This window comes from Synchiropus splendidus, chromosome 2 (assembly GCF_027744825.2).
Source record: "Synchiropus splendidus isolate RoL2022-P1 chromosome 2, RoL_Sspl_1.0, whole genome shotgun sequence".
Taxonomy (NCBI): domain Eukaryota; kingdom Metazoa; phylum Chordata; class Actinopteri; order Syngnathiformes; family Callionymidae; genus Synchiropus; species Synchiropus splendidus.
This window is the reverse complement of record NC_071335.1, coordinates 14,954,178-14,979,967: the sequence shown is the minus strand read 5'-3', so window position 1 is coordinate 14,979,967 and position 25,790 is coordinate 14,954,178. Positions and strand designations below refer to the sequence as shown.

Genomic DNA, 25,790 nt, shown 5'->3' with positions numbered 1-25,790 from the left:
GTCATCAACAATATAAAACATAGTGTTTGAGAAGACATGGATAAGATGTACACACACACAAGGCAAAATGGAATATTAATTATTTTTATTCAAAAATAGAATTTTTTCAACTGTTTTTGGACTTAGTCTATTTCTTTTCTTGGACAGAATTTCCCCCGCCTTTGAAAAAACCCTTTCACATGGGACAGATGAGGTGGGGGTACACAGGTATTTTTTTGCCAAAGTGTACAAGTGTGGGTATATCATTTGTTTGTCCCCCCAATAGCGGAGGGGATCATCATGTCTACGAATGTTAGGCTCTGCGAGGTACATTTTCACCTCCACAATGGAGTCTGCCGTGCAGCTGGAGCGTGTTTGACTGGCATTCTTGTCAAACCACTGCCACAGTTTGCTGCCTAGAGAGACAAACAAGCATCATAAGTAAAATACAACAAGTAAGCACAATATTAAAAATGTAATCTATACCTTTACTTGTAGAGTGAGGAGCCTCTGGTATGGTTGGGGATGATGGGGAGCTGGAGCAGGGGGAAGAGGAGGTGGAAGAGGAGGAGGCAGCAGAGGAGGTAGGTGTTGTGGCCCTTACAATTGCAGCACACTCTGCCACAAGTCTCTTTTCTGCCCCCTCTGCTCTGCTGGGAGAATGAAAGCCGATTTTTTTAAATCGGGGATCTAGCAGCGTCGGCAGTGAGTGCACACTCATGGTTTGTATGATGTTAAGTCTGTCTTTTAATTGGTGCCTCAGAGTCTCTGCCATGTCTCTGGACTCCAGCATTTGAAGAATGCCAATCTCCTCTTCCTCTAGGGAATGGCATAACATGGAAAGAAGGGGAATCACCTTCGATCCTGACACCCTCTTCTCCTCAGACAGCTCCACAGTAGCGTCATTGAAGGGAGCCAGGACTTTCAGAGTTGCTCCATTGTGAGTGGCGCTATCTCGGTCCTCAGGCCTGCCAATGCTGCTCCAACGGGCTCCTTCATATCATGGAGCCGCTGGAGCATATGGAAGGTGCTGTTCCACCGAGTGTCGACCTCTTGCACAAGTTTCAGGGTTGTTTGGCCCATGTGAACTTGCATTTGGCTCAGCCGCTCCTGTAAGATTTGTCATGAATGTGTGATTATAGCAAAATACAATCAGTAACACTGTGGTGAAATGAAGGATCTCACCTTCGCAGTTGTGCTGCTCTTAAAATATCCCACTAGCCTCCTTGCATCAATGCGGATTTTGGACAGCACAGGATTTTGCTCAATAGCCTTTTTAATAAAGAGGTTCAATGTATGCGCCACACAATTTGTGTTACGCAATTGAAGGTGCCGGCTGCAGGCCCCCATATTTGGTGCGCCATCAGTCACTAAACAAGTGACTCTGTCGGTGATGCCCCACTCCAACATGAGCCTGGACTTCACCTGGGCCAAATTTTCCGCTGTATGGGACTGCGGAAAATGAACGACTCCCAGCACAACCGTTTGCAACGTTGTGCTAGTGTCAATGAAATGCCCAGTCACAGCCAGACAGGCATCCGTGTTGATGGACGTCCACATGTCTGATGTGAGACTAACTGCTGAAGCAGTTGACACCAACACTTTGGCCTTCTCTTTGAGCTCCTCATACCGCTTCTCCACCATGGCTTTCAAAGCCTAAGCACATGAAAACACAGTTTTAAACACCAAATATGACCTTTTCTTCCCATGACCACAGCTTCGTACCTGTCTGGTAGGAAGAACATAGCCAGGGTTCAAAGCAGCAACAAGCTTCTTGAACCCCTTGTCCTCCACAAAGGAGAAGGGCTGAGAGTCAAGGATGACCATGTCAACCAAAGCATCGTCCACACCACTCCTATCATCTGACAACACAAAAATGCACTGATTTAGAAAACAAACGATCAGATTTTAACAACACCACTGACTCACTATGGTGTGGGAAAAACAAATAACACTTAATCACAAACGCCTCGAACGGGACTCGAAACCTTAACTTCCGCACTTTAACGCAGTCGCATTTACCACTGCGCCAACTCATCCCGATACTCCCACCAACGCTATTGAAGTTATCATTGTTAAAAGCAATTCCAACGATTAAAGACTATTTTTATTTCGTTCACCGATGCTGGGCTGCTCAGGACCGGTCTCCTTCGTCTCATGCAGGGCCCAATAGTGCCTCAACATAGATGAAGTGTTGTTGTTGTATCTGAGCTCTTTCGAACACAACCTGCACTTCACCTTATAAAGAAAACATCAGCGTTAATGTTTTTGCACATCCGATTTCATCTGTAATACATTGTACTTACCTTGTTGGCAGAGATGAGATTGAAGTGTTCCCAAACCGGGGAAACTTTCTCTCTCTCGATGGCTCCATGACAACAGTAATCGATAATCGACACACAGCTGCTCACAAAACGGTCCCAAATGCTCACAAAACGTGACAAAACGGGGGACCTCCATTGCGCTTTGTGCCGCTTAAATCGGGAATTGAACTGCTCGATCCACTTCCTGAACCGGTCACGTGGTACGGTCTGTTCGAGGCTTCGACCGTCTTCAGCTACGTCATCAGATACGTCATTTGAACATTTCTCGGTGCGCTGTTCATATACTCACTGCCAGATTACTCGGTACACGCACCGAAGGGTCAACACAGCGAACACATCACTACTATAGAGTTTTCTTACTGCTACTCTTCTCTCACAGATCACCCATGACAGTTGTCTCCACTTGTTCCAACCTGCCTTGCTCTCTTATAAAGAGAGTGGAGTAAAGAGACAAGGAACATGCTCTGAGTGGTTGTTCAAGTTCTTAAAAGAACATTAGTTAATTCTGTTTTCTTTTTTTCTGTAATAGTCAAACTGTCAACAGTGGCATTCAGTGTCAGGCTACACTTTCCTCGCCTTGGTCATTAATGATCTTCTACCAAGCCTGACATTCAAACAGCACCCAATGATACCACCTCAGCTGGGAAAGTACTAGCTACTTATGTAGTGCTGGGAAATGCATCGCGTTAATTGTGAGTCCCAGTCACTGAGTCCCAGAATACAGTGAGCTTTGAACATGAGTAAAACATGTGGAACAGAGTGGCAGGAAACTGGTGGCATCTATCGCACGCTGAATTAAAATTACTGCTAATTTTTGTTAGCTTATATTTGAACCAATGTAGGCAATGTACAATCCTAAATTGAATGACCACACAGGCAAATAGGTGATGAATAGATTCTTTTTATAGCTCTTTGCCAGACATTTTCAGATATGTGTCGCCCAATGTCTCCCTCTTCTGTGTCACATGATCAAGTGTTGTGGGGTTATGAACATTTGGTAAGCGATATATTCTTATTATGGTTTGTTTAATGGGTGTGTTACACCCAAGGACCGAATCAAGGAGGGAGGTGGTGGACAGGACAGAAACATGCAGAGTCAGAGGCAGTAAAACTTCTCATCTGTAAATATCTCACACTCATTTAAAATTTTGTTCATATTTGTTCAAAGGACCAAACATTCCATCACAATACCTATCAAGTATTGATTTGATGCCCATGTTGGCCCACTGGTCAAAAGTGGATCCAGTTGTAAATGGAATAAACATGGCATTCCTGGCGATGGGAGTTAAGCGGGACAGGTCGTTTGATTGATCGTTTGACAGCATTTAAACTTTTAAGGAGGCCGTTGAATGTCATGGAGCAGATTTGGGTCGCATTGCGGACTCTGCCTCAGCAGCACTAAAGACTGAAAGACTGAAAATCAGAAACAGTCACGGTCAGATTTGAAATTGTCAGTGAATAGAACAGTGAATCATCATGTTGGTCATGTGACATGAAACTAGTTGATATGATATATCAGTAGGTGTTAAAGATACCTGTGCACAGTTCCTGTTCGCCACCTTCTCAATCGCAGTCCAATATACAGGAATGGTCCTCTGCAGTGCTGCATTGCTGTCTTGGCCTGTGCAGTTGGCCAACCCCTGGCCAGGACTGCTGACTGGAGTCCATGGTGGTCACTGAAGCCCTGTGACATGTACGGGCCATGTGCTTATGTCATATCTTTTTCCTGGACAGAAAAGAAGAAATGTAAGTTAATGTGAGAAGCGTAAGGTAAATAAAGAAAAACTAAAAGTGTGTTGTGACGCGGGGGTCCCGTCCAGGCACCCCCCACACTGCACAGGTCCATACCCCCCACCTGTCAGAGACGCGTTCGTGAACACGTGTACATAACGCGGGACGCATCGGAGAGTCACTCCCGTCATTACACGGTCTGCCGAGTCCCAGAATGTCAGATAGGTAGCCAATAGCGAAGCCCATCAGAGGGCAGAGCACGTATGACGTAGATCTACTGTTCAAGAACTTGAATAACCACTCATAGCACGTTCCTTGTCTCTTTACTCCAAAGGAAAGTAAAGAACAGTCATCAATGACAGAGAACATATGAACAGAATCATTATTCTCTGTCCACTTCACACTCACCTGCCATGGCGTTTGGTTTGGAGTCAGTAACTGTGACACAAAGAAAGTGTCCAGTGTTAGAAATAGTTAAACCCTAATATTGACTTTCCACATATTACAAGACTGAGGAACCACTCAGACCATGTTCCTTCCCTCAGTACTCTACATAGAAGTACAGAACAGTCATCAATGACAGAGAACATATGTAGTGAGTCATGAGTCTCTGTCCACTTCACACTCATGAAGGAACATCACAACTCTTCATCGTGGTTAGTGAGACCAAACACTTTAGAAACACATTTCTCCAGTCAAGAACTATAGAAATGATCCCTGAAAGTATAGTCTTAACTTCAGGCTGGCAGAGCTCCAGACCTCATCCTCCTACCAAACTATTACACTGATGGTGGATTTGGTTTGATCACATGGGCATTGAACCAGCCATCTGTCTATCAATCATCAGCAGGTGAGAAGTGGAATGAAGCTCAGCAGAAGCAATGCAGGATACACCTGTTTATGTTACTGTTGAAAGTAATGGAGGGATTAAAAGAGGCAAAGAGGAGATCACAGGCAGGTTGGAATGATTGGAGACAACTGTCTTGGGTGATCTGTGAGAGAAGCCTAGCAGAGTGAAAAGAAAGCTCAATAATACAGTAATGAGACGATGCACTATGTTTGGCTTGGAGACTGGTGCTGTGACACAAAGAGAACCAGTGCTCTATAAGCTGGTAGTGAGACAAGCAATGATATGTTTTAGATAGAACATGACACAAAAACAACATTGTTATTTAACAAAACTCAAAAACCACTCAGATCATGCTCCTTCCCTCAGTACTCCACATGGAAGTACAGAACAGTCATCAATGACAGAGAACATATGAAGTGAGTCATGATTCTCTGTCCACTTCACACTCAGGAAGGAACATCACAACTCTTCATCGTGGTTAGCGAGACCAAACACTTTAGAAACACATTTGTCCAGTCAAGAACTATAGAAATGATCCCTGAAAGTATAGTCTTAACTTCAGGCAGGGAGAGCTCCAGACCTCATCCTCCTACCAATCTATTACACTGATGGTGGATTTGGTTTGATCACATGGACATTGAACCAGCCATCTGTCCATCAATCATCCTGGCTGTTCATGATGGAGGACAAAACTTTGAAATAGATCAATTAATTTGACCAAGATGGAATAGAGATTGGGAGAGAGAGTAAAGATGAGTTGGAGGCACAAGTAGGTGAGAAGTGGAATGAAGCTCAGTAGAAGCAAGAGAGAACTACATCTGTTTATGTCACTGTTGAAAGTAATGGAGGGATTAAAAGAGGCAAAGTGGAGAGCACAGGCAGGTTGGAATGAGTGGAGACAACTGTCTTGGGTGATGTGTGAGAGAAGCGCAGCAGAGTGAAAAGAAAGCTCTATTGTAGTGATGGGTCCCGCAACAGTGATGCACAGGTGCACGTGCAGAGCTCCCAGAGCAATCTCAGCATCGGTGACTGTGTCAACTCAGCAAAAATGTGCCAAACTGTGACAAGTTGATGATTTATAAGGAAGTGCATCTGTCAACAGGATGTAACTGCTGATACAATCTATCCTCACGGTTCCTTGTGAATGTCTTTGTGGATTATGGAGCAGCTCCAGGGGGAAATGCAAGTTGTCTTTTGATCTCCTGTCAGAGAATTATGTATTTATTCCAATCTTTACACTGAGATTTTCAGCTTGTCTTGTTCCATTCTATTTCTAATTCATTTCTAGGTACCTCTTAGTTCACATTCTCTTTTTCAAGAAACACAAAAGACATATATAAAGAAAATCTAAAAACTATTGGGAACCATTTTTTTTCTAATAGAAATTTGGAAAAACAGAAAATCCGCAAGCATCCTCATTCACGGTATTTCCACATTTTTCACAACATGATACATTTTTTAAAGATATGGAATCATTCAATATGAATGCAAAGGCGATTGTATACAGTAGGTCATCTGTCTGTCCAGTAGGTTGCCTGCAGGGATTTTCAATCTCAGGTGTCAGTATTCAATGCCACAGTATCAGCACAATATGTCAAGTGTCAAAACGCTGTACGATGCCTCATTTATGTTTTCACATCATGTACACAGAAGGTCTCATCATTTTGATCACAAATTCATTGTCAATCCATCCAAGACGCTTTAAAAACTCACCATAATTCTGTAGTATTGAAACCTTTCACGTTGCAGGTTACAAACTTTACATCACTCTGACGGATGGTGAAATAATGCCAGACGGCAGACATGTTTGTTGTGATTGAGCGCAGCGGGAGGGGCGCTACTCAGCTGACGGGCTGCAGCTGGTGATTGGCAGAGAAAGGCATGTAGCGATCAGACTGATATCGGCTGATCATGATCGGAGGACCCCTGGTAAAAACTGAAACATAAAGACAACACCAGAGAAAGGATGATATGGCATGAAGAGAATACTGTGAGAGAGTGTAGGGGACGTTTTCTCATGATTATGCTCAGGCCAGCAGAGAAAGCCTTGAAGGCCCTGATGGCCCACACATGGTGGCTTACATAATGCGGGACACTGGACAGATTGATGGACTACTATCAAAACCATCTCTTCAGTATGTGTTCAGACACGGTCACCACTTGGGCTGCACCAGTCAATCGGCCAGGTCGTGAGTAATGAGGGAAGGAACTTGATCAGAGTGGCTGTTCAATGATGCTAAATGAGAATATTAAGATCCATTTAATTGAACTACTTCTAGCACTGCTTGTCTCTGCATCAGAGCTCGTGTCACCAAACCAAACCTGATGTCCGCTCTCATTACTGTACTATTGAGCTTTCTTTTCACTCTGCTACACTTCTCTCACAGATCACCCATACAGTTTTCTCCACTCATTCCAACCTGCCTGTGCTCTCCACTTTGCCTCTTTTAATCCCTCCATTACTTTCAACAATAACATAAACATGTGTATTCCGGTTTGCTTAGACTGAGCTTCTTTCCATTCCATTTCATTTCAATTCTATTCCATCTTGGTCAAGTTAAATTATCTAGTTCAATGTGTGTGTGTGTGAATGGTGTGTGATGGACTGGCGACCTGTCCAGGGTGCTTTCCTGCCTCTCGCCCAATGACTGCTGGGTTAGGCTGCAGCACAACCCTGAACAGGACGAAGTGGTGGATGTTTGTAAGTGCTCCATCATGAACAGCCAAGATGATTGATAGACAGATGGCTGGTTCAATGTCCATGTGATCAAACCAAATCCACCATCAGTGTAATAGTTTGGTAGGAGGATGTGGTCTGGAGCTCACCCTGCCTGAAGTTAAGACTATACTTTCAGGGATCATTTCTATAGTTCTTGACTGGAGAAATGTGTTTCTAAAGTGTTTGGTCTCGCTAACCACGATGAAGAGTTGTGATGTTCCTTCCTGAGTGTGAAGTGGACAGAGAGTCATGACTCACTTCATATGTTCTCTGTCATTGATGACTGTTCTGTACTTCTATGTGGAGTACTGAGGGAAGGAACATGGTCTGAGTTGTTGTTCAATTATGTTAAATGGTACTATTATGATATATCGACTTTTTTCTGGCACTGGTTCTCTTTGTGTCAAAGCACCAGTCTCCAAGCCAAACATAACGCATGCTCTCATTACTGTACTATTGAGATTTCTTTTCACTCTGCTGCGCTTCTCTCTCAGATCACCCATGTCAGTTGTCTCCACTCATTCCAACCTGCCTGTGCTCTCCACTTTGCCTCTTTTAATCCCTCCATTACTTTCAACAGTGACATAAACAGATGTAGTTCTCTCTTGCTTCTAGTGAGCTGCATTCCACTTCTCACCTACTTGTACCTCCAACTCATCTTTACTCTCTTTCCCAATCTCTATTCCATCTTGGTCAAGTTAATTGATCTATTTCAAAGTTTTGTCCTCCATCATGAACAGCCAGGATGATTGATAGACAGATGGCTGGTTCAATGCCCATGTGATCAAACCAAATCCACCATCAGTGTAATAGTTTGGTAGGAGGATGAGGTCTGGAGCTCTGCCTGCCTGAAGTTAAGACTATACTTTCAGGGATCATTTCTATAGTTCTTGACTGAAGAAATGTGTTTCTAAACTGTTCGGTCTCGCTAACCACGATGAAGAGTTGTGATGTTCCTTCCTGAGTGTGAAGTGGACAGAGAGTCATGACTCACTTCATATGTTCTCTGTCATTGATGACTGTTCTGTACTTCCATGTGGAGTACAGAGGGAAGGAACATGGTCTGAGTGGTTTTTGAGTCTTGTTAAATAACAATGTTGCTTGTTGTTTTTGTGTCATCTCCTATCTAAAACATATCATTGCTTGTCTCACTATCAGCTTATAGAGCACTGGTTCTCTTTGCTACAGAGCACCAGTCTCCAAACCAAACATAACGTATGGTCTCATTACTGTACTATTGAGCTTTCTTTTCACTCTGCTATGCTTCTGTCACCCATGACAGTTGTCTCCACTCATTCCAACGTGCCTGTGCTCTCCTCTTTGCCGCATTTAATCCCTCCATTACTTTCAACAGTAACATAAACAGGTGTATCCTGCATTGCTTCTGCTGAGCTTCATTCCACTTCTCACCTGCTGATGATTGATGGACAGATGGCTGGTTCAATGCCCATGTGATCGAACCAAATCCACCATCAGTGTAACAGTTAGGTAGGAGGATGAGGTCTGGAGCTCTGCCTGCCTGAAGTTAAGACTATACTTTCAGGGATCATTTCTATAGTTCTTGACTGGAGAAATGTGTTTCTAAAGTGTTTGGTCTCGCTAACCACGATGAAGAGTTGTGATGTTCCTTCCTGAGCGTGAAGTGGACAGAGAATCATGACTCACTTCATATGTTCTCTGTCATTGATGACTGTTCTGTACTTTTATGTAGAGTACTGAGGGAAGGAACATGGTCTGAGTGGTTCTTGAGACTTGATGAAAATCAATATTATGATCTAATTTGTTTTGCTTTCTGTTTTACTATCTCCAAACCAAACCCCATGGCAGGTTTCAGTTCTGTACTATAGAGTAGTGATGGTGAGATGAAGCTTTTTGAAGCACTGAGGCATTCAGAAGAATTGGTTCGACTCATGAGTCGACTCTTCAAGAAGGTTCATATGCGCTCTGGCACCACCAAGTGGACATTAAATATAAGATTCTGCAAGCATGAGCTTGTGTTGCCCAAAACTTCCAGTAGGATTGTCATCAACAATATAAAACATAGTGTTTGAGAAGACATGGATAAGATGTACACACACACAAGGCAAAATGGAATATTAATTATTTTTATTCAAAAATAGAATTTTTTCAACTGTTTTTGGACTTAGTCTATTTCTTTTCTTGGACAGAATTTCCCCCGCCTTTGAAAAAACCCTTTCACATGGGACAGATGAGGTGGGGGTACAGAGGTATTTTTTTGCCAATATGTACAAGTGTGGGTACATCATTTGTTTGTCCCCCCAATAGCGGAGGGGATCATCATGTCTATGAATGTTAGGCTCTGCGAGGTACATTTTCACCTCCACAACGGAGTCTGCCGTGCAGCTGGAGCGTGTTTGACTGGCATTCTTGTCAAACCGCTGCCACAGTTTGCTGCCTAGAGAGACAAACAAGCATCATAAGTAAAATAGAACAAGTAAGCACAATATTAAAAATGTCATCTATACCTTTACTTGTAGAGTGAGGAGCCTCTGGTATGGTTGGGGATGATGGGGAGCTGGAGCAGGGGGAAGAGGAGGTGGAAGAGGAGGAGGCAGCATAGGAGGTAGGTGTTGTGGCCCTTACAATTGCAGCACACTCTGCCACAAGTCTCTTTTCTGCCCCCTCTGCTCTGCTGGGAGAATGAAAGCCGATTTTTTTTAAATCGGGGATCTAGCAGCGTCGGCAGTGAGTGCACACTCGTGGTTTGTATGATGTTCAGTTTTTCTTTTAATTGGCGCCTCAGAGTCTCTGCCATGTCTCTGGACTCCAGCATTTGAAGAATGCCAATCTCCTCTTCCTCTAGGGAATGGCATAACATGGAAAGAAGAGGAATCACCTTCGATCCTGACACCCTCTTCTCCTCAGACAGCTCCACAGTAGCGTCATTGAAGGGAGCCAGGACTTTCAGAGTTGCTCCATTGTGAGTGGCGCTATCTCGGTCCTCAGGCCTGCCAATGCTGCTGCAACGGGCTCCTTCATATCATGGAGCCGCTGGAGCATATGGAAGGTGCTGTTCCACCGAGTGTCGACTTCCTGCACAAGTTTCAGGGTTGTTTGGCCCATGTGAACTTGCATTTGGCTCAGCCGCTCCTGTAAGATTTGTCATGAATGTGTGATTATAGCAAAATACAATCAGTAACACTGTGGTGAAATGAAGGATCTCACCTTCGCAGTTGTGCTACTCTTAAAATATCCCACTAGCCTCCTTGCATCAATGTGGATTTTGGACAGCACAGGATTTTGCTCAATAGCCTTTTTAATAAAGAGGTTCAATGTATGCGCCACACAATTTGTGTGACGCAATTGAAGGTGCCGGCTGCAGGCCCCCATATTTGGTGCGCCATCAGTCACTAAACAAGTGACTCTGTCGGTGATGCCCCACTCCAACATGAGCCTGGACTTCACCTGGGCCAAATTTTCCGCTGTATGGGACTGTGGAAAATGAACGACTCCCAGCACAACCGTTTGCAACGTTGTGCTAGTGTCAATGAAATGCCCAGTCACAGCAAGATAGGCATTCGTGTTGATGGACGTCCACATGTCTGATGTGAGACTAACTGCTGAAGCAGTTGACACCAACACTTTGGCCTTCTCTTTGAGCTCCTCATACCGCTTCTCCACCATGGCTTTCAAAGCCTAAGCACATGAAAACACAGTTTTAAACACCAAATATGACCTTTTCTTCCCATGACCACAGCTTCGTACCTGTCTGGTAGGAAGGACATAGCCAGGGTTCAAAGCAGCAACAAGCTTCTTGAACCCCTTGTCCTCCACAAAGGAGAAGGGCTGAGAGTCAAGGATGACCATGTCAACCAAAGCATCGTCCACACCACTCCTATCATCTGACAACACAAAAATGCACTGATTTAGAAAACAAATGATCAGATTTTAACAACACCACTGACTCACTATGGTGTGGGAAAAACAAATAACATTTAATCACAAACGCCTCGAACGGGACTCGAAACCTTAACTTCCGCACTTTAACGCAGTCGCATTTACCGCTGCGCCAACTCATCCCAATACTCCCACCAACGCTATTGAAGTTATCATTGTTAAAAGCAATTCCAATGATTAAAGACTATTTTTATTTCGTTCACCGATGCTGGGCTGCTCAGAACCGGTCTCCTTCGTCTCATGCAGGGCCCAATAGTGCCTCAACATAGATGAAGTGTTGTTGTTGTATCTGAGCTCTTTCGAACACAACCTGCACTTCACCTTATAAAGAAAACATCAGCGTTAATGTTTTTGCACATCCGATTTTATCTGTAATACATCGTACTTACCTTGTTGGCAGAGATGAGATTGAAGTGTTCCCAAACCGGGGAAAACTTTCTCTCTCTCGATGGCTCCATGACAACAGTAATCGATAATCGACACACAGCTGCTCACAAAACGGTCCCAAATGCTCACAAAACGTGACAAAACGGGGGACCTCCATTGCGCTTTGTGCCGCTTAAATCGGGAATTAAACTGCTCGATCCACTTCCTGAACCGGTCACGTGGTACGGTCTGTTCGAGGCTTCAACCGTCTTCAGCTACGTCATCAGATGCGTCATTTGAACATTTCTCGGTGCGCTGTTCATATACTCGCTGCCAGATTACTCGGTACACGCACCGAAGGGTCGACACAGCGAACACATCACTACTATAGAGTTTTCTTACTGCTACTCTTCTCTCACAGATCACCCATGACAGTTGTCTCCACTTGTTCCAACCTGCCTTGCTCTCTTATAAAGAGAGTGGAGTAAAGAGACAAGGAACATGCTCTGAGTGGTTGTTCAAGTTCTTAAAAGAACATTAGTTAATTCTGTTTTCTTTTTTTCTGTAATAGTCAAACTGTCAACAGTGGCATTCAGTGTCAGGCTACACTTTCCTCGCCTTGGTCATTAATGATCTTCTACCAAGCCTGACATTCAAACAGCACCCAATGATACCACCTCAGCTGGGAAAGTACTAGCTACTTATGTAGTGCTGGGAAATGCATCGCGTTAATTGTGAGTCCCAGTCACTGAGTCCCAGAATACAGTGAGCTTTGAACATGAGTAAAACATGTGGAACAGAGTGGCAGGAAACTGGTGGCATCTATCGCACGCTGAATTAAAATTACTGCTAATTTTTGTTAGCTTATATTTGAACCAATGTAGGCAATGTACAATCCTAAATTGAATGACCACACAGGCAAATAGGTGATGAATAGATTCTTTTTATAGCTCTTTGCCAGACATTTTCAGATATGTGTCGCCCAATGTCTCCCTCTTCTGTGTCACATGATCAAGTGTTGTGGGGTTATGAACATTTGGTAAGCGATATATTCTTATTATGGTTTGTTTAATGGGTGTGTTACACCCAAGGACCGAATCAAGGAGGGAGGTGGTGGACAGGACAGAAACATGCAGAGTCAGAGGCAGTAAAACTTCTCATCTGTAAATATCTCACACTCATTTAAAATTTTGTTCATATTTGTTCAAAGGACCAAACATTCCATCACAATACCTATCAAGTATTGATTTGATGCCCATGTTGGCCCACTGGTCAAAAGTGGATCCAGTTGTAAATGGAATAAACATGGCATTCCTGGCGATGGGAGTTAAGCGGGACAGGTCGTTTGATATTGATGTAGTTTGAGATTATGTAGCCAATAGCGAAGCCCATCAGAGGGCAGAGCACGTATGACGTAGATCTACTGTTCAAGAACTTGAATAACCACTCATAGCACGTTCCTAGTCTCTTTACTCCAAAGGAAAGTAAAGAACAGCCATCAATGACAGAGAACATATGAACAGAATCATTATTCTCTGTCCACTTCACACTCACCTGCCATGGCGTTTGGTTTGGAGTCAGTAACTGTGACACAAAGAAAGTGTCCAGTGTTAGAAACAGTTAAATCCTAATATCAACTTTCCACACATTACAAGACTGAGGAACCACTCAGACCATGTTCCTTCCCTCAGTACTCCACATGGAAGTACAGAACAGTCATCAATGACAGAGAACATATGAACTGAATCATGATTCTCTGTCCACTTCACACTCAGGAAGGAACATCACAACTCTTCATCGTGGTTAGCGAGACCAAACACTTTAGAAACACATTTCTCCAGTCAAGAACTATAGAAATGATCCCTGAAAGTATAGTCTTAACTTCAGGGAGGGTGAGCTCCAGACCACATCCTCCCACCAAACTATTACACTGATGGTTAATGAAAACATACGTTTCAGTAGGTTCGATCACATGGGCATTGAACAAGCCATTTGTACATCAATCATCTTGGCTGTTCATGATGAATCACAAAACATTGAAATAGATCATTAAACTTGACCAAGATGGAATAGAGATTGCCCTTTGTCACCGGTTCTGTTCATCACTTTTATGGACAGAATTTCTAGACGTAGCCGGGGGTCGGAGGGGATCCGGTTCGGGAACCACAGAATTTCATCTCTGCTATTTGCGGATGATGTTGTTCTGCTGGCCTCATCGAACCGGGACCTTCAGCATGCGCTGGGGCGGTTTGCAGCCGAGTGAGAAGCGGCCGGGATGAGGATCAGCACCTCCAAGTCTGAGGCCATGGTTCTCGACCGGAATAAGGTGATTTGCTCTCTCCAGGTCGGTGGAGAGTTCTTGCCCCAAGTGGTGGAGTTTAAGTATCTCGGGGTCTTGTTCTCGAGTGAGGGCTCCTCCACATCCAGAGGAACAAGTTGAGGTGGCTCGGGCATCTGATCCGGATGCCCCCTGGACGCCTCCCTGGGGAGGTGTTCCGGGCATGTCCTACCGGGAAGAGACCCCGGGGAAGACCCAGGACTCGCTGGAGAGATTATGTCTCCGGTCTGGCCTGGGAACTCCTCGGGATCCCCCGGGATGAGCTGGAGGTTTGTGCGGACCGGGAAGTTTGGGCTTCCCTGCTCCGAATGCTGCCTCCGCGACCCGACCCCGGATAAGCGGTAGAAGAAGGTGAAGGTGAAAGAATAGAGATTTGGGGAGAGAGTAAAGATGAGTTGGAGGTACAAGCAGGTGACAAGTGGAATGAAGCTCAGTAGAAGCAAGACAGAATACACCTGTTTATGTTACTGTTGAAAGTAATGGAGGGATTAAAAGAGGCAAAGTGTAGAGCACAGGCACGTTGGAATGAGTGGAGTGAATTGTCATGGGTGATCTGTGAGAGAAGCGTGGCAGAGTAGGGATGCTCCGATCGATCGGTCACCGAACATGATCGGCCGATTACAGCATGATCGGTGAATGCCGATCACAACAACTGATCACGTGTGACAGCCGGTGCTCTGATGAAGCCCCGCTGGTTGTGACGCATCCGCTCCTTCCTACCCGCTGCTCACCAAGTTGCAGCATGTCTGCTGTAAAGATTCTTTTAATTTGTCATGTAAAGTTTGCATCCTGCAGCACATGCACGTGAAAATGCTGTGCAGGGAACTGCCTTCAAATTAAACACACCATTTGAAGCATCAGCACAGAGCACGGAGAGTTTTCTGGGCTCATGAAAGTGAGACCGCTGGTTCCTCAGCAGCAGGCTGTTAGCGCAGCTGACAGTTAGCAACACCCGCGGGTGCAAGCGTGACATTCAGAATGATCAGTAATAATTGTTAATTTCATCAAGCTAGTTGACCAGCCTTTCTCAGGTGGTGATTACGCGGAGACTGAAACAGAAACGACCGGATCTGTCGCCGAGTCAGGTGTAGCGTTCGTCAGCCACCTGAATCTGAAACTTTTGGAAACATCCGGAGTGGAAACTTTCATAAATGCAGTGCTCTCTGTCTCGGAGTCCCGCTACAGTATGTAAATATTTCACGGACATAGCACAGTCTCCAGAGATTCACCTGTTTTTCAGTTGTCCTTTTCACAGAATAATTGCTGCACTCAGGAAGGTTTTTCTATTTTTGCCACCTTGAAGAGGTATATAAAAAAGTGTATGAATTAAAATGATTCAAAGCTCATTTTTTTCACATCATGTACACAGGTCTAATTTTGATAACAAATCCATTGTTAATCCATGTGATCTGTATCGGTGATCGGCCCTGATCGGAGAATCCCTATTGCAGAGTGAAAAGTAATCTTAATAGTACAGTAATGTGAGCATGCATTATGTTTGGAGAGGGGTGCTTTAATGCAAAGACAACCAATGATAGAAATATTTAAAAACATTACCATTAAAGATGATTGAACAACCACTCAGATCAAGCTCCTTCCCTCAGTACTCCACATGGAAGTACAGAACAGTCATCAATGACAGAGAACATATGAAGTGAGTCATGATTCTCTGTCCACTTCACACTCAGGAAGGAACATCACAACTCTTCATCATGGTTAGCGAGACCAAACACTTTAGAAACACATTTCTCCAGTCAAGAACTATAGAAATGATCCCTGAAAGTATAGTCTTAACTTCAGGCAGGGAGAGCTCCAGACCTCATTCTCCTACCTAACTGTTACACTGATGGTTAATGTTAAGGTTAAAGCATCGCAGAGTAAAACCAAAGCTCTATAGTACAGTAATGAGACCTGGCATCATGTTTGGTTTGGAGACGCAGGAAATAGCAGGTATTTTATCAACATTAAAGCACTTGTCCGTAGCCCGTTCACAACATCGCTACAAGCCCCCCACACAAAGTCTCACCTGTCACAAGTTCTCAGTCATCTGAAATGGGGGTAGATATTGATAGTATCAATACCAAGGGGGTGCGACCGATGTGTTTGTTGAAGCTTGTAGTGTATATGTAACTATTGTACTGTATAATAAGTTTCCTTAAAGAGTTAATGCAAGTGCACCCCTGTCTGTGCTGCTCGCTCAGACATGATCCCTGCTCTGCTGGAGATCACGAGAACAGGAAAGAAAGAGAAGCCCTGAGAAGACTAGGTTCATTGAAGTTAATACATATTTGTCACATGCAGTGTGCGAAGGAAAACCACTTGGCACTATGGTAATATCAGCACTTCATGTAATCGTGATAAAACAGTCACTATGGGGGAAAACTCTCACAACAATGAAGTTCAGAACGTCTCCTAAAACAATGACTACAGCAAAGAGTTATTAGAACAACCATCTTGTTTCTAAACCAATGACTACAGCAAAGAACTAAATCATCTTGTCATACACATAGCATTAACCACTCTGATCATACTCCAACCCTCTTTACCCCACAAGGGAGTGAAGAACAGTCCTCAATGACTACAGACATATGAACTGAATCATTATCTGTCGTCCACTTCCTGCTCAGGAAGGAGCATCGCAACTCTTCATCATGCTTAGCGAGACCAAACACTTTAGAAACACATTTCTCCAGTTAGAAACTATAGAAATGATCCCTGAAAGTATAGTCTTAGCATTACATAGCATGAGCTCCAGACCCCACCCCCCAACCAAGCTATTACACTGATGGTTGATCAAAACCTATTTTTGATTGTTTTTGTCACACGGACATCTGAAATGTTAACGTTTACCTGGGAGTTTACACAATATACGACAAGAAAACAAATGTGTATGGATGAATCCACAATGCTTCAGATTGTGGATTCCCACAATGCATTGCAAATCCATTGTTGAATATTGACTCTAAACACCAAAATTCCATTTATTATCTGCAATAATACATTAGAATCTTCTTCAAGCCTATCTAGTATCTAGTCTAGTATCTTTGTTATGGTAAATGTGAGTCAATGACGTCAATTAATTACCATGATTCAATAGTTATTTTGAGGCAACAATAAACCATAATTGTGGACACATCAAATTGTAATCAAAATATGTTCATTTTTGAGTGAGTATCAAGACACTCCTCAGTAGTGATGTATTTATGGCTCTTTGGAGGGAGCCAGATCTCGGGGATCCAAATAGCAATTCAGAAGACTGACTCATGTGGCTTGTTTATATGTGTATTCAGTTTTAAGGAGCCAGCCTACAGGTATCTTATTTCATCCTGGAAATGATCACTGGGAGGAATAATGAGGTGAAATTTGCACCATAACAAGTTTGAAAACAGATTTTCCACTAATATTTGGATTTAATTATTCTGAAATATTCATTAGAATTTCATGTGTGGACTCGATTTTAAAGTCTGATCTGGATTCAGCTGCTGCTGTCACTAGGGCGTGATGTCTGTCTGAAGCACCGGCACTCTTCATGCTACCCATCCCCACTCCCACTTTCTCAACTTGTGAAAACCAACACCTCCTCAGCGGCAGCAAGGGGAGTACTGGAGGACAGTTGTGGAATTACACACAGCGGCTTATGTCTCAAAAGGCCTGAGTCCGATTCCCACCCTGACTCAACTCGTGTCAAACCATGAATGGAAAAGCTAGCCACTCTGCACCCAGCACTTCAGTACTGAAGACTTCCTAGTGGTTTGCATTCTGCTTTGCATACTAGTCACTATGACTCATCTTTGGTCCCTCCTCACTTCAACATGGTCAGCAGCCGACCCCCATCCTGTTACACTGATGGTTCATGGAAATATCTTTCAGTGGGTTCGGTCACATGCACATTAGACCAGCAATGGAACATTGGCATGTTTCACAGCAAACACATCGTGTATAAGACGAGAATTTAAATCAGTACTGGACGCCCACAATGCTTTGCTGCATGGTTCTTTAGAAGACAAATCACTCTAATCCCCCAATACCACTACAGCATGAGTCAGCTAACTGAGAAAAGTGACACTTGACAAATGTCACAATTACTTTACATCACATTTGATAACCACTCTGATCATACTCCAACCCTCATTACTCCGCAAGGAAGTAAGGAACGGTCATCAATGACAACAGACATATGAACTGAATCATTACCTATTGTCTGCTTCCCGCTCAGGAAGGAGTATCACAACTCTTCATCATGGTTAGCGAGACCAAACACTTTAGAAACACATTTCTCCAGTTAGAAACTATAGAAATGATCCCTGAAAGTATAGTCTTAACTTGGATCAGGGCGAGCTGCAGACCCCATCCTCCTACAAAGCTACTACACTGATGGTTGAGCAAAACCCATATTTGGATCATTTCTGTCGCGCTCAGGTCCAAAATGTTAAAACGGACCAGATAGCTGCCATAACGTACATACAAGGAGAAAAATGTGTATTTTTAAATAAATCCGCGCCCCACAATGCATTGCGAATCCACTGCTGTATATTAATTAAAACTAAAAAATACAGTCACAAAATTACATTTACAGTCAGCCACAAAACAACGAAACATTGTCAGGTAGAGCTATTGTTTTAGAACCAATGATCAACCAAAAGTTTTAACAGCAGATATCTTCGTAGAGGGAAACGTGTCTTGATGCCTGTACGTCATTTATTATCTTCCCCCTAGCAGAGAAAGGTTCGGCCTCCCGCATGTCCCGGATAAAAAGCAGTTTTCACCAGTACTCATCTTTAAATACAACTACCATGACCACGGATAAATTAATTATATGTTTATACAACAAGTTCGTTTAATTAATTTATCTATACACATCACTATAACATTTGAATTATGTTTTTATTATTATTTGTTATTACAATTGCTTAAAGATTAATGACGCAACTCATTCATCACTCTGATCATACTCCAGCGTACACACTGCAGAATACGGAGCCTCTTGATTTATCCACGCCGCTCTCACACACGTTGAACACAGTGACAGAGATTACTGACAAATGAGCAATTTTTAGCAGGGATGCAAGATCCAGACGTCAAAAATGACCAATGAATTGTCTGGGAATCAAGTCAACAACTTAGTAAAAATCAGCATCCTTCCTCCTCGCTGCTCTCTTCATGCAGACAGCTGCGCAGCTGCAAGATCGCGGCAGTCAAAACAGTTACTGTAGAGCGCAGCATGGTTCATTTAAGTAAATATGTCTGTCAATAAAATCAGACATTTATCTGTCTAATAAAGGCCAAACCACGAGTTATCAAAAACCCAGACACATGGCGAGTCCCAGACTGCTGTGCTGTTCAATGACTCCAGTTCTCCTGCTGCTGTGGGTGCAGACCTCAGTGTTCTGGGAGTTTGCAAAGTTGTCTTTGAACAATATTGTCTCAGAAAATCATAGTAAGTAATTGTGGAACAACATGGAATGATGGAAGTTTTACTTCCACTGTCCTATGTTATTTTGAAATAAACTTAGTTGCAAACTTGTGATTTTGTAGTTTTTGTGACTTATTTGTTGCCATATTCATTGATAAAATCATAGTCACGCATTGTTTTCTAATCTTCCAGCACCACGCAAAATTCAGTTTGACAACCGGCGTGTGTTCCCTGCGATGGCTTGGCATGTAACCTTATTTGTGCTGCCTGTAGTACAATTAATGGCCACTTGGTGGTTCTAGAGAGGACATGAAGTCGCAACACGTGCAAAACCATGAATGGAAAAGCTAGCCACTCTGCACCCAGCACTTCAGTACTTAAGACTTCCTGGTGGTTTGCATTCTGCTTAGCATACTCGTCACTATGACTCATCTTTGGTCCCTCCTCACTTTCAACACGGTCAGCAGCCGACCTCATCCTCCTCTTACACCGATGGTTCATGAAATCGGTGACATGCACATTAGTCGAGCAATGGAATACGTAGCATATTTTACAGTAAACACACACCGTGTTTAGGACGGGAATTTAAAGTAATTCAGACACCTACGACGCTTAATTATTGCTTTACGAGAACAACACAAAGATGGTACAATTACTTTACACAATAACCGATAACCACTCTGATCATACCCCAACCCTCATTACTCCACGAGGAAGTAAGGAACGGTCATCAATGACAACAGACGTATGAACTGAATCATTATCTGTTGTCCGCTTCCCGCTCAGGAAGGAGTATCACGACTCTTCATCATGGTTAGCGAGACCAAACACTTTAGAAACACATTTCTCCAGTTAGATACTATAGAAATGATCCCTGAAAGTATAGTCTTAACTTGGATCAGGGCGAGCTGCAGACCCCGTCCTCCTACAAAGCTACTACACTGATGGTTGAGCAAAACCCATATTTGGATCATTTCTGTCGCGCTCAGGTCCAAAATGTTAAAACGGACCAGATAGCTGCCATAACGTACATACAAGGAGAAAAACGAGCATTTTAAAAGAAATCCGCGCCCCACAATGCATTGCGAATCCACCGCTGTGAATTAATTAAAACCAGAAAATAGAGACACAAAATTACATTTACAGTCAGCCACAGAACAATGAAACATTGTCAGGTAGAGCTATTGTTTTAGAAGCAATGATCAGCCTAAAGTTTTAACAGCAGATATCTCAGTAGAGGCAAACGTGTCTGATGCCTGTACGTCATTTATTATCTTCCCCCTAGCAGAGAAAGGTTCCGCCTTCCTAGTATCCCGGATAAAAAGCAGTTTTCAAACAGTACTCATTTTTAAATACAACTACCACGACCACGGATAAATTAATGATATGTTTATACAACGCCTTTGTTTAATTAATTTACCTATTCGCATCGCTATAAAATTTGAATTGTTATGTTATTAGGTATTTATTATCATTATTTGTTATTACAATTGCTTAAATATTAATGACGCAACTGATACATCAGTAGCCTCTTCAGAATTAATGTTTCAGTTTCAGCCCCGAATGTCAGTTTATTTCATGTCACGCCTTCCGGCAAACTAGCACTTCACCTTGTCGGACAGCAGATGGAAGCATTTTGTTGTTAAAACGAAAACATGTCGAACACATTTATGTCATAATTTGGGCTAAATGAACACCATCTTATATGTTTGAAAATTAATTTATCATAAATCACTACATGCCATCGTTCACAACACTTTTTGTAGCAAACACAAGGAGAGCAACTAAAACTCTCGTCACGCCATGTATTTACCACAAAATGTCCGACAACGTCATGGGTGGAACTTGACGAGCCGTTTCTTTACTTTTTGTTTGGAGACGCTAAATGTGAAAATAAGTAAAATAAAAACAAAACAGGGCGCCTAAGTAACCCCTACTATTCACCATTGTTAATTAAAATACACAATAAAGCACGACTCGCGTTCCGAGTCACTAGCTAGCTTAACTATAGTCGCACTGACCTTCCTCGTTCTTAAACATAAATTCGGTCTCATGACTTCAACCAACTCATATAGTTTTACAGACTTGAACTTGATGCTTAAATAATATCTTAAAGAATGCAAACTTATAACCCTTAAATTCGCTGTCAATATTAAAATGACGACGCTATTCTCTCGGTAGCACTTACTTCCACACTTCACAAATACGCGGAACTACGAAAAGCTGGATTGATAAGTAAAACAAAGGATGTTGTTCTTACCTTTTACTCGCGAACAAAGCAAAAAATACACTCCTAAACTATCCTCGTCGATGCACTTTGTTACGCAAGTTGGTCATTGCGCATGCTCAAATGATCACGCAGTTACCAGCGCCCAAGTGTGTTTATTTATATTTCTTCATGCATAAACATTAATTAAATGGCAGCAAGTGGATTTTTTTTATTGTGTACAGAGCATTCCCTGGGTCTACAAAAACGTTAATCTTGGTGACCCCAAAACTAAATAAAAGGAAAGCATATATTCAAGTAAATATATTGGAAAATAAAATCAGGTTTCCTCCTTTGATTCAAGTCCTGATAAAATACACTTTGCTATTGACTTGAAAATAGAATTATACATCTCTTCAATAAAAATGATTACATGAGAGAACATTTCGAGAGCCAGTGCAAATATTATAACAGAGGTAAATAAAAAGAGAAATAAGGCTGAGGTTCATAAACAGTGCAAATTCATGAGACCGTTGCGTGATTTCAGATATTGACATAAGCAAGATTTGTGCTCCTTCAGTTTGGGTGGGTCAGTGTTTACATCAGTGACCATAGAGAAAAGACAAATATAAGGAAATTGACCTATAGACTATCCCAACATGCATAGACTATGAACTCAAGCAGAGGAGCCCAGAAAAGTCTCAGGATGAGATTCCAAATCTGTCTGTTGGTTCCTTCCTACGACGATTCCGCCATCCTCCGCCAGAGCTGGTGCACTTGCTTCCTGGCCTTGCTACGAACACATTTGGAAAAGGAAGACTGATGCGGACCTTTCACCTAGTAAAGAAATGAAAAGAGAGGCGCTGTCATAGTCAGCTCATGTCATCGCGCTTCTCAGACACCATGCACAGGACTATAACCATGAACCACATAGGCATTAGATGACACTCTTGTTCAGCCAATGTCTCTTCCGAGCTCCTCTTTCAACAGCTACTGAACCCATGGTGGCTCAAAAGTGCACACTTGCTTTACTGTGCAGCAGACACCACACTATTTCATCGCTTTTTAAAATGCCCAGTCATTTGGCGGTGACCAGGTGAACCGAGTCGCATGTCACAGTCAAGCACTGATATCATGAAGATATTTAAACACACAGGAAATCAACACAATCATTGAAAGATAGTTCAATTTAAAATGAAATGATGGTGGCATAATTATGTTGTTACTCATCTGCTTGCCAGCTCCCTCTTCAAGCAGGATCTAAAGGAGGTGGCGCGCTCCACAGCCTTATAACCCTGTGAGTTTTGAAGGTGGTGTAAAATAATGCAGGAAGAAACAGGGGGGAAGCACATGTGAGAAGGGAAGCAGAATCGTGGAAAATCACGGGCAACAAAGGAGAAGATGTAGGTTTGCAGCGTTGGGTTATATGTTAGAAGATACAAGGCAAAAAATGGAAGAGGGTGGGGAGGAAAAAAAGAGAAGGATTTGTTAATAAGCCAAGGCTATGAAGGCTAAAGCATCAAAGCAGTCTATATTCCGTCATTCATCTAAAACTTCTTTAACACTGACATGCATTTTCGACGACTACGAATAACCACTAGAGGGGTGTCACGCCACGATGTTATCGAGTTTCAATAACACTATAGAATAGATCACAAAAAGCACATAGAGCGCTTTACAGCTACCATTGAATGTATTTGGAATTTAAATGTATATGTATTTTTATACTTGCTATAAAGCAGAGGTGGGCAGAGTGTGGCCCAGGGTCACATGCAAGCCCATTGCCTGTATTTATGTAGCCCAGTGGAGGCCCTCAAAACAAAACTACAAAAGATACTAATCGAAAAGCTAAAATTGAAAATATAACCTCATAATAAAGTGCTGTTATATCTTATACTTACATGTACACTTCAAATTATTTCCCAAATATTTATGATGTATTTTGATAGTGCTTAAATGTATAGAAATATATATAAAATAAAAAATACAGTATATGCCATAAATGATGCCATACATAAACAACTTATTCAAGCCTGTATAAGCAGCATATTAGCCAGTTATTAGTCATTATAAAATATGTATGAGTATTCTGTTAAGCCTGATTATATTTTACCTGAGGGTGGTCACCATATGTAATCAAAAAGCATGTTGCAAATACTGCCATTGTGTAATTAGATGTTATCTTATTTTCCTCGTGTTTTTCCCACCATCCTTCTGTCTTTTGGTTTGATGGCGCCACACAACTGTCGCAGTATACAATGTGACACATTAGGAAATTTAATAGCCCACCCCTGCTATAAATTATTTCCCAAATTTAAACTTATCAGGTCATATTTGTCAGACAAAAGCTCAAGCTCAGCACCAAGCCTATGTGTCTGTTAGAGACCTTGACCTCTGATCCCCACACTGAGGGAGGTAAATTGCTTTGATGGGGATCAATAAACCCCCCTTTCATGTGTCACTTCCTATTGTGGGAATAATTTAGCGTCCTCACATTCAGTGCTCTCCCCTAAGAGCAGTCTTGATAATCAACATTTAAAAAAAAATATTATTAATTCCTCTCACCCTGGCCCCCCTGTGCAGCCGGTCCTTCATTATGCCGATAAACTCTTTATAGGAAAGCTGGTCGTCGTGATCGACGTCAAAAATCTTGAAGATGGTGTTGACCAGGTGCCGTGTTAACTTCAGACCCGTCGCCACGTAAACAGCCCTGGCAAACTCATCTAGAGAAGAAATTGGAGCAGTTCACCTTCAGCATACGTCTCGTGTCGGCCTCTTCGCTCACCTTGTCCAATGGATCGAGAAGCAAAATTGTACATCTGCATGGCAATAGCAAAGTCCTCCAGGTTGTTGAGAAACTGGAAGAATGACCTGAACTCATCAAATGTGATTCCCTGAAACAGCAAACAGCAACACATTACTATGTCAATGAGATTGACCACAAACATGAGCGCTTTGACCATCACAGCAGGATGCAATCATGTAAGGGAGCTGCGCTGAGCATGCTTGTAGCTATATGTATGTGTTTGTGTGTGTTGAGGGGAGTGGGGGTGGAGTGAAGCAGCAGAGCAGTGAAGTATGATGAGGGACAACAGCCTCAGGCACAGTCGTGGGAAATTACAGGAGCCTACTCATGGCTAGAAGGAGAAAGCTCAAATATAAAGGAGGAGGGAAAAAGCACTTTTTTATTTTGATTTATTTGTCACAGCAGTGGACAATTTTAAGTTTTCCACCACTTTTTGTAAGATGTTTTATGCAAGGAGAAGCAAAGCATTTCCACAATGAATCATATCAGAAAATACATTATATAAACCACCTTTTTTGGAGTGTGATGGAAAACATTGTCAATAATGTGCTATGGTGTGGGCCATCACACCACAGTAAAAAAATGTATGAAGAGAATCCAATAAGAGGGAAAACACAAGTTAAAACATTCAAATGTTGCAGATATAAAATAAAACTCGCTTAAGACAATTCTGAACAATACAGACGTTTGAGGAAAATATGATTTTGCTATGTGCATATAATTTTACAAAATGATGAAAAAGGAATGAAATGTTGCAAAATACACCATGTAATAAGGAGAAAGAGAGAGGCTATGGTAAATATGAATGAAGCATTGTATAAGGCTGTCAGTCGATAAAAAAAAAGTTGAATCTCAGTGATTCACACTAAAGCAACTCATGATTAATCACAACTCTGTTGTTGTGTTGAATGTAACTTCAAGGAAGATTTTTATCAACACAAGAGTGGCCAATATTCCTTACAATGTTTGCTTTTAGTGTGTTTTTGAGCCTTTTCAGGGCCTCTGAGGTAATTCTAAAGAATGTTCTTGACAGTATCTGTTATGCTGGTTCGCTGTATTAAACAAATATTTGCACAAGGAAAGGATTATTGACCACTCGTGTTGATAACCTCTTCCTTTAAGCTCCATTTAGAACAGATA

At 42.4% G+C, this 25,790-nt stretch overlaps 3 protein-coding genes, 10 non-coding genes and 2 pseudogenes across 20 annotated transcripts in view; 3 read left to right on the top strand and 12 right to left on the bottom strand.

The window, feature by feature from the left end:
• Positions 1-10: 10 nt before the first annotated feature.
• Positions 11-2,566, bottom strand: LOC128755031 (zinc finger BED domain-containing protein 4-like). The gene is made up of 6 exons (XM_053858181.1): positions 2,286-2,566; positions 2,100-2,217; positions 1,705-1,841; positions 1,165-1,635; positions 466-1,089; positions 11-395 (listed from the first exon to the last, which is right to left on the bottom strand). The coding sequence occupies exons 2-5, from the start codon at positions 2,161-2,163 to the stop codon at positions 904-906; spliced, it is 858 nt and encodes a 285-aa protein (XP_053714156.1). The 5' UTR covers positions 2,164-2,217; positions 2,286-2,566; the 3' UTR covers positions 11-395; positions 466-903.
• Positions 2,566-21,888, bottom strand: LOC128755028 (zinc finger BED domain-containing protein 4-like). The gene is made up of 7 exons (XM_053858178.1): positions 11,911-21,888; positions 11,725-11,842; positions 11,330-11,466; positions 10,790-11,260; positions 10,090-10,714; positions 9,943-10,019; positions 2,566-4,029 (listed from the first exon to the last, which is right to left on the bottom strand). Exons 1-5 carry the CDS (start codon positions 11,977-11,979, stop codon positions 10,529-10,531), a joined length of 981 nt encoding a protein of 326 aa, XP_053714153.1. The 5' UTR covers positions 11,980-21,888; the 3' UTR covers positions 2,566-4,029; positions 9,943-10,019; positions 10,090-10,528.
• LOC128755079 (small nucleolar RNA U3) lies at positions 4,353-4,441 on the bottom strand (annotated as a pseudogene).
• LOC128755137 (small nucleolar RNA U3) lies at positions 4,552-4,767 on the bottom strand. The gene has a single exon (XR_008414079.1). It is a non-coding gene; the product is annotated as a small nucleolar RNA U3 (small nucleolar RNA).
• On the bottom strand, positions 5,223-5,438 carry LOC128755110 (small nucleolar RNA U3). Its single transcript, XR_008414050.1, has one exon. It is a non-coding gene; the product is annotated as a small nucleolar RNA U3 (small nucleolar RNA).
• LOC128755122 (small nucleolar RNA U3) lies at positions 7,724-7,939 on the top strand. Its single transcript, XR_008414064.1, has one exon. It is a non-coding gene; the product is annotated as a small nucleolar RNA U3 (small nucleolar RNA).
• LOC128755094 (small nucleolar RNA U3) lies at positions 8,460-8,675 on the top strand. Its single transcript, XR_008414035.1, has one exon. It is a non-coding gene; the product is annotated as a small nucleolar RNA U3 (small nucleolar RNA).
• Positions 9,131-9,346, top strand: LOC128755103 (small nucleolar RNA U3). Its single transcript, XR_008414043.1, has one exon. It is a non-coding gene; the product is annotated as a small nucleolar RNA U3 (small nucleolar RNA).
• On the bottom strand, positions 13,352-13,440 carry LOC128755080 (small nucleolar RNA U3; annotated as a pseudogene).
• LOC128755114 (small nucleolar RNA U3) lies at positions 13,551-13,766 on the bottom strand. The gene has a single exon (XR_008414054.1). It is a non-coding gene; the product is annotated as a small nucleolar RNA U3 (small nucleolar RNA).
• Positions 15,802-16,017, bottom strand: LOC128755124 (small nucleolar RNA U3). Its single transcript, XR_008414066.1, has one exon. It is a non-coding gene; the product is annotated as a small nucleolar RNA U3 (small nucleolar RNA).
• On the bottom strand, positions 16,741-16,956 carry LOC128755076 (small nucleolar RNA U3). Its single transcript, XR_008414021.1, has one exon. It is a non-coding gene; the product is annotated as a small nucleolar RNA U3 (small nucleolar RNA).
• Positions 18,330-18,545, bottom strand: LOC128755127 (small nucleolar RNA U3). The gene has a single exon (XR_008414069.1). It is a non-coding gene; the product is annotated as a small nucleolar RNA U3 (small nucleolar RNA).
• Positions 20,313-20,528, bottom strand: LOC128755132 (small nucleolar RNA U3). Its single transcript, XR_008414074.1, has one exon. It is a non-coding gene; the product is annotated as a small nucleolar RNA U3 (small nucleolar RNA).
• A 102-nt stretch (positions 21,889-21,990) lies between the features above and the next one.
• Positions 21,991-25,790, bottom strand: part of LOC128755026 (calcium uptake protein 3, mitochondrial-like) — a 41,533-nt gene continuing 37,733 nt past the window's right edge. For 4 of the 8 annotated variants that reach the window (XM_053858174.1, XM_053858170.1, XM_053858167.1 and 1 more), the window contains 3 exons: positions 24,630-24,738; positions 24,410-24,567; positions 21,991-22,681 (listed from right to left, as the gene is read on the bottom strand). In XM_053858174.1, the coding sequence (XP_053714149.1) occupies positions 22,583-22,681; positions 24,410-24,567; positions 24,630-24,738 (366 nt within the window). In that variant the 3' untranslated portion in view covers positions 21,991-22,582. Of the gene's footprint in view, positions 22,685-23,070; positions 23,140-24,409; positions 24,568-24,629; positions 24,739-25,790 lie in introns of those variants that run through there. The other 4 variants (XM_053858171.1, XM_053858169.1, XM_053858173.1 and 1 more) reach the window with 2 other exon arrangements.

Excerpts from the sequence above, each read along its gene's own strand:
- LOC128755031 (XM_053858181.1), bottom strand. The coding sequence starts at position 2,163 with ATGTTGAGGCACTATTGGGCCCTGCATGAGACGAAGGAGACCGGTCCT. Across the intron at positions 1,636-1,704 it reads ATGTTCTTCCTACCAGACAG|GCTTTGAAAGCCATGGTGGA; the intron begins GTACGAAGCTGT and ends TCATGTGCTTAG. Across the intron at positions 1,090-1,164 it reads AGAGCAGCACAACTGCGAAG|GAGCGGCTGAGCCAAATGCA; the intron begins GTGAGATCCTTC and ends CAAATCTTACAG.
- LOC128755028 (XM_053858178.1), bottom strand. The coding sequence starts at position 11,979 with ATGGAGCCATCGAGAGAGAGAAAGTTTTCCCCGGTTTGGGAACACTTC. Across the intron at positions 11,843-11,910 it reads ATCTCATCTCTGCCAACAAG|GTGAAGTGCAGGTTGTGTTC; the intron begins GTAAGTACGATG and ends TTTCTTTATAAG. Across the intron at positions 11,261-11,329 it reads ATGTCCTTCCTACCAGACAG|GCTTTGAAAGCCATGGTGGA; the intron begins GTACGAAGCTGT and ends TCATGTGCTTAG.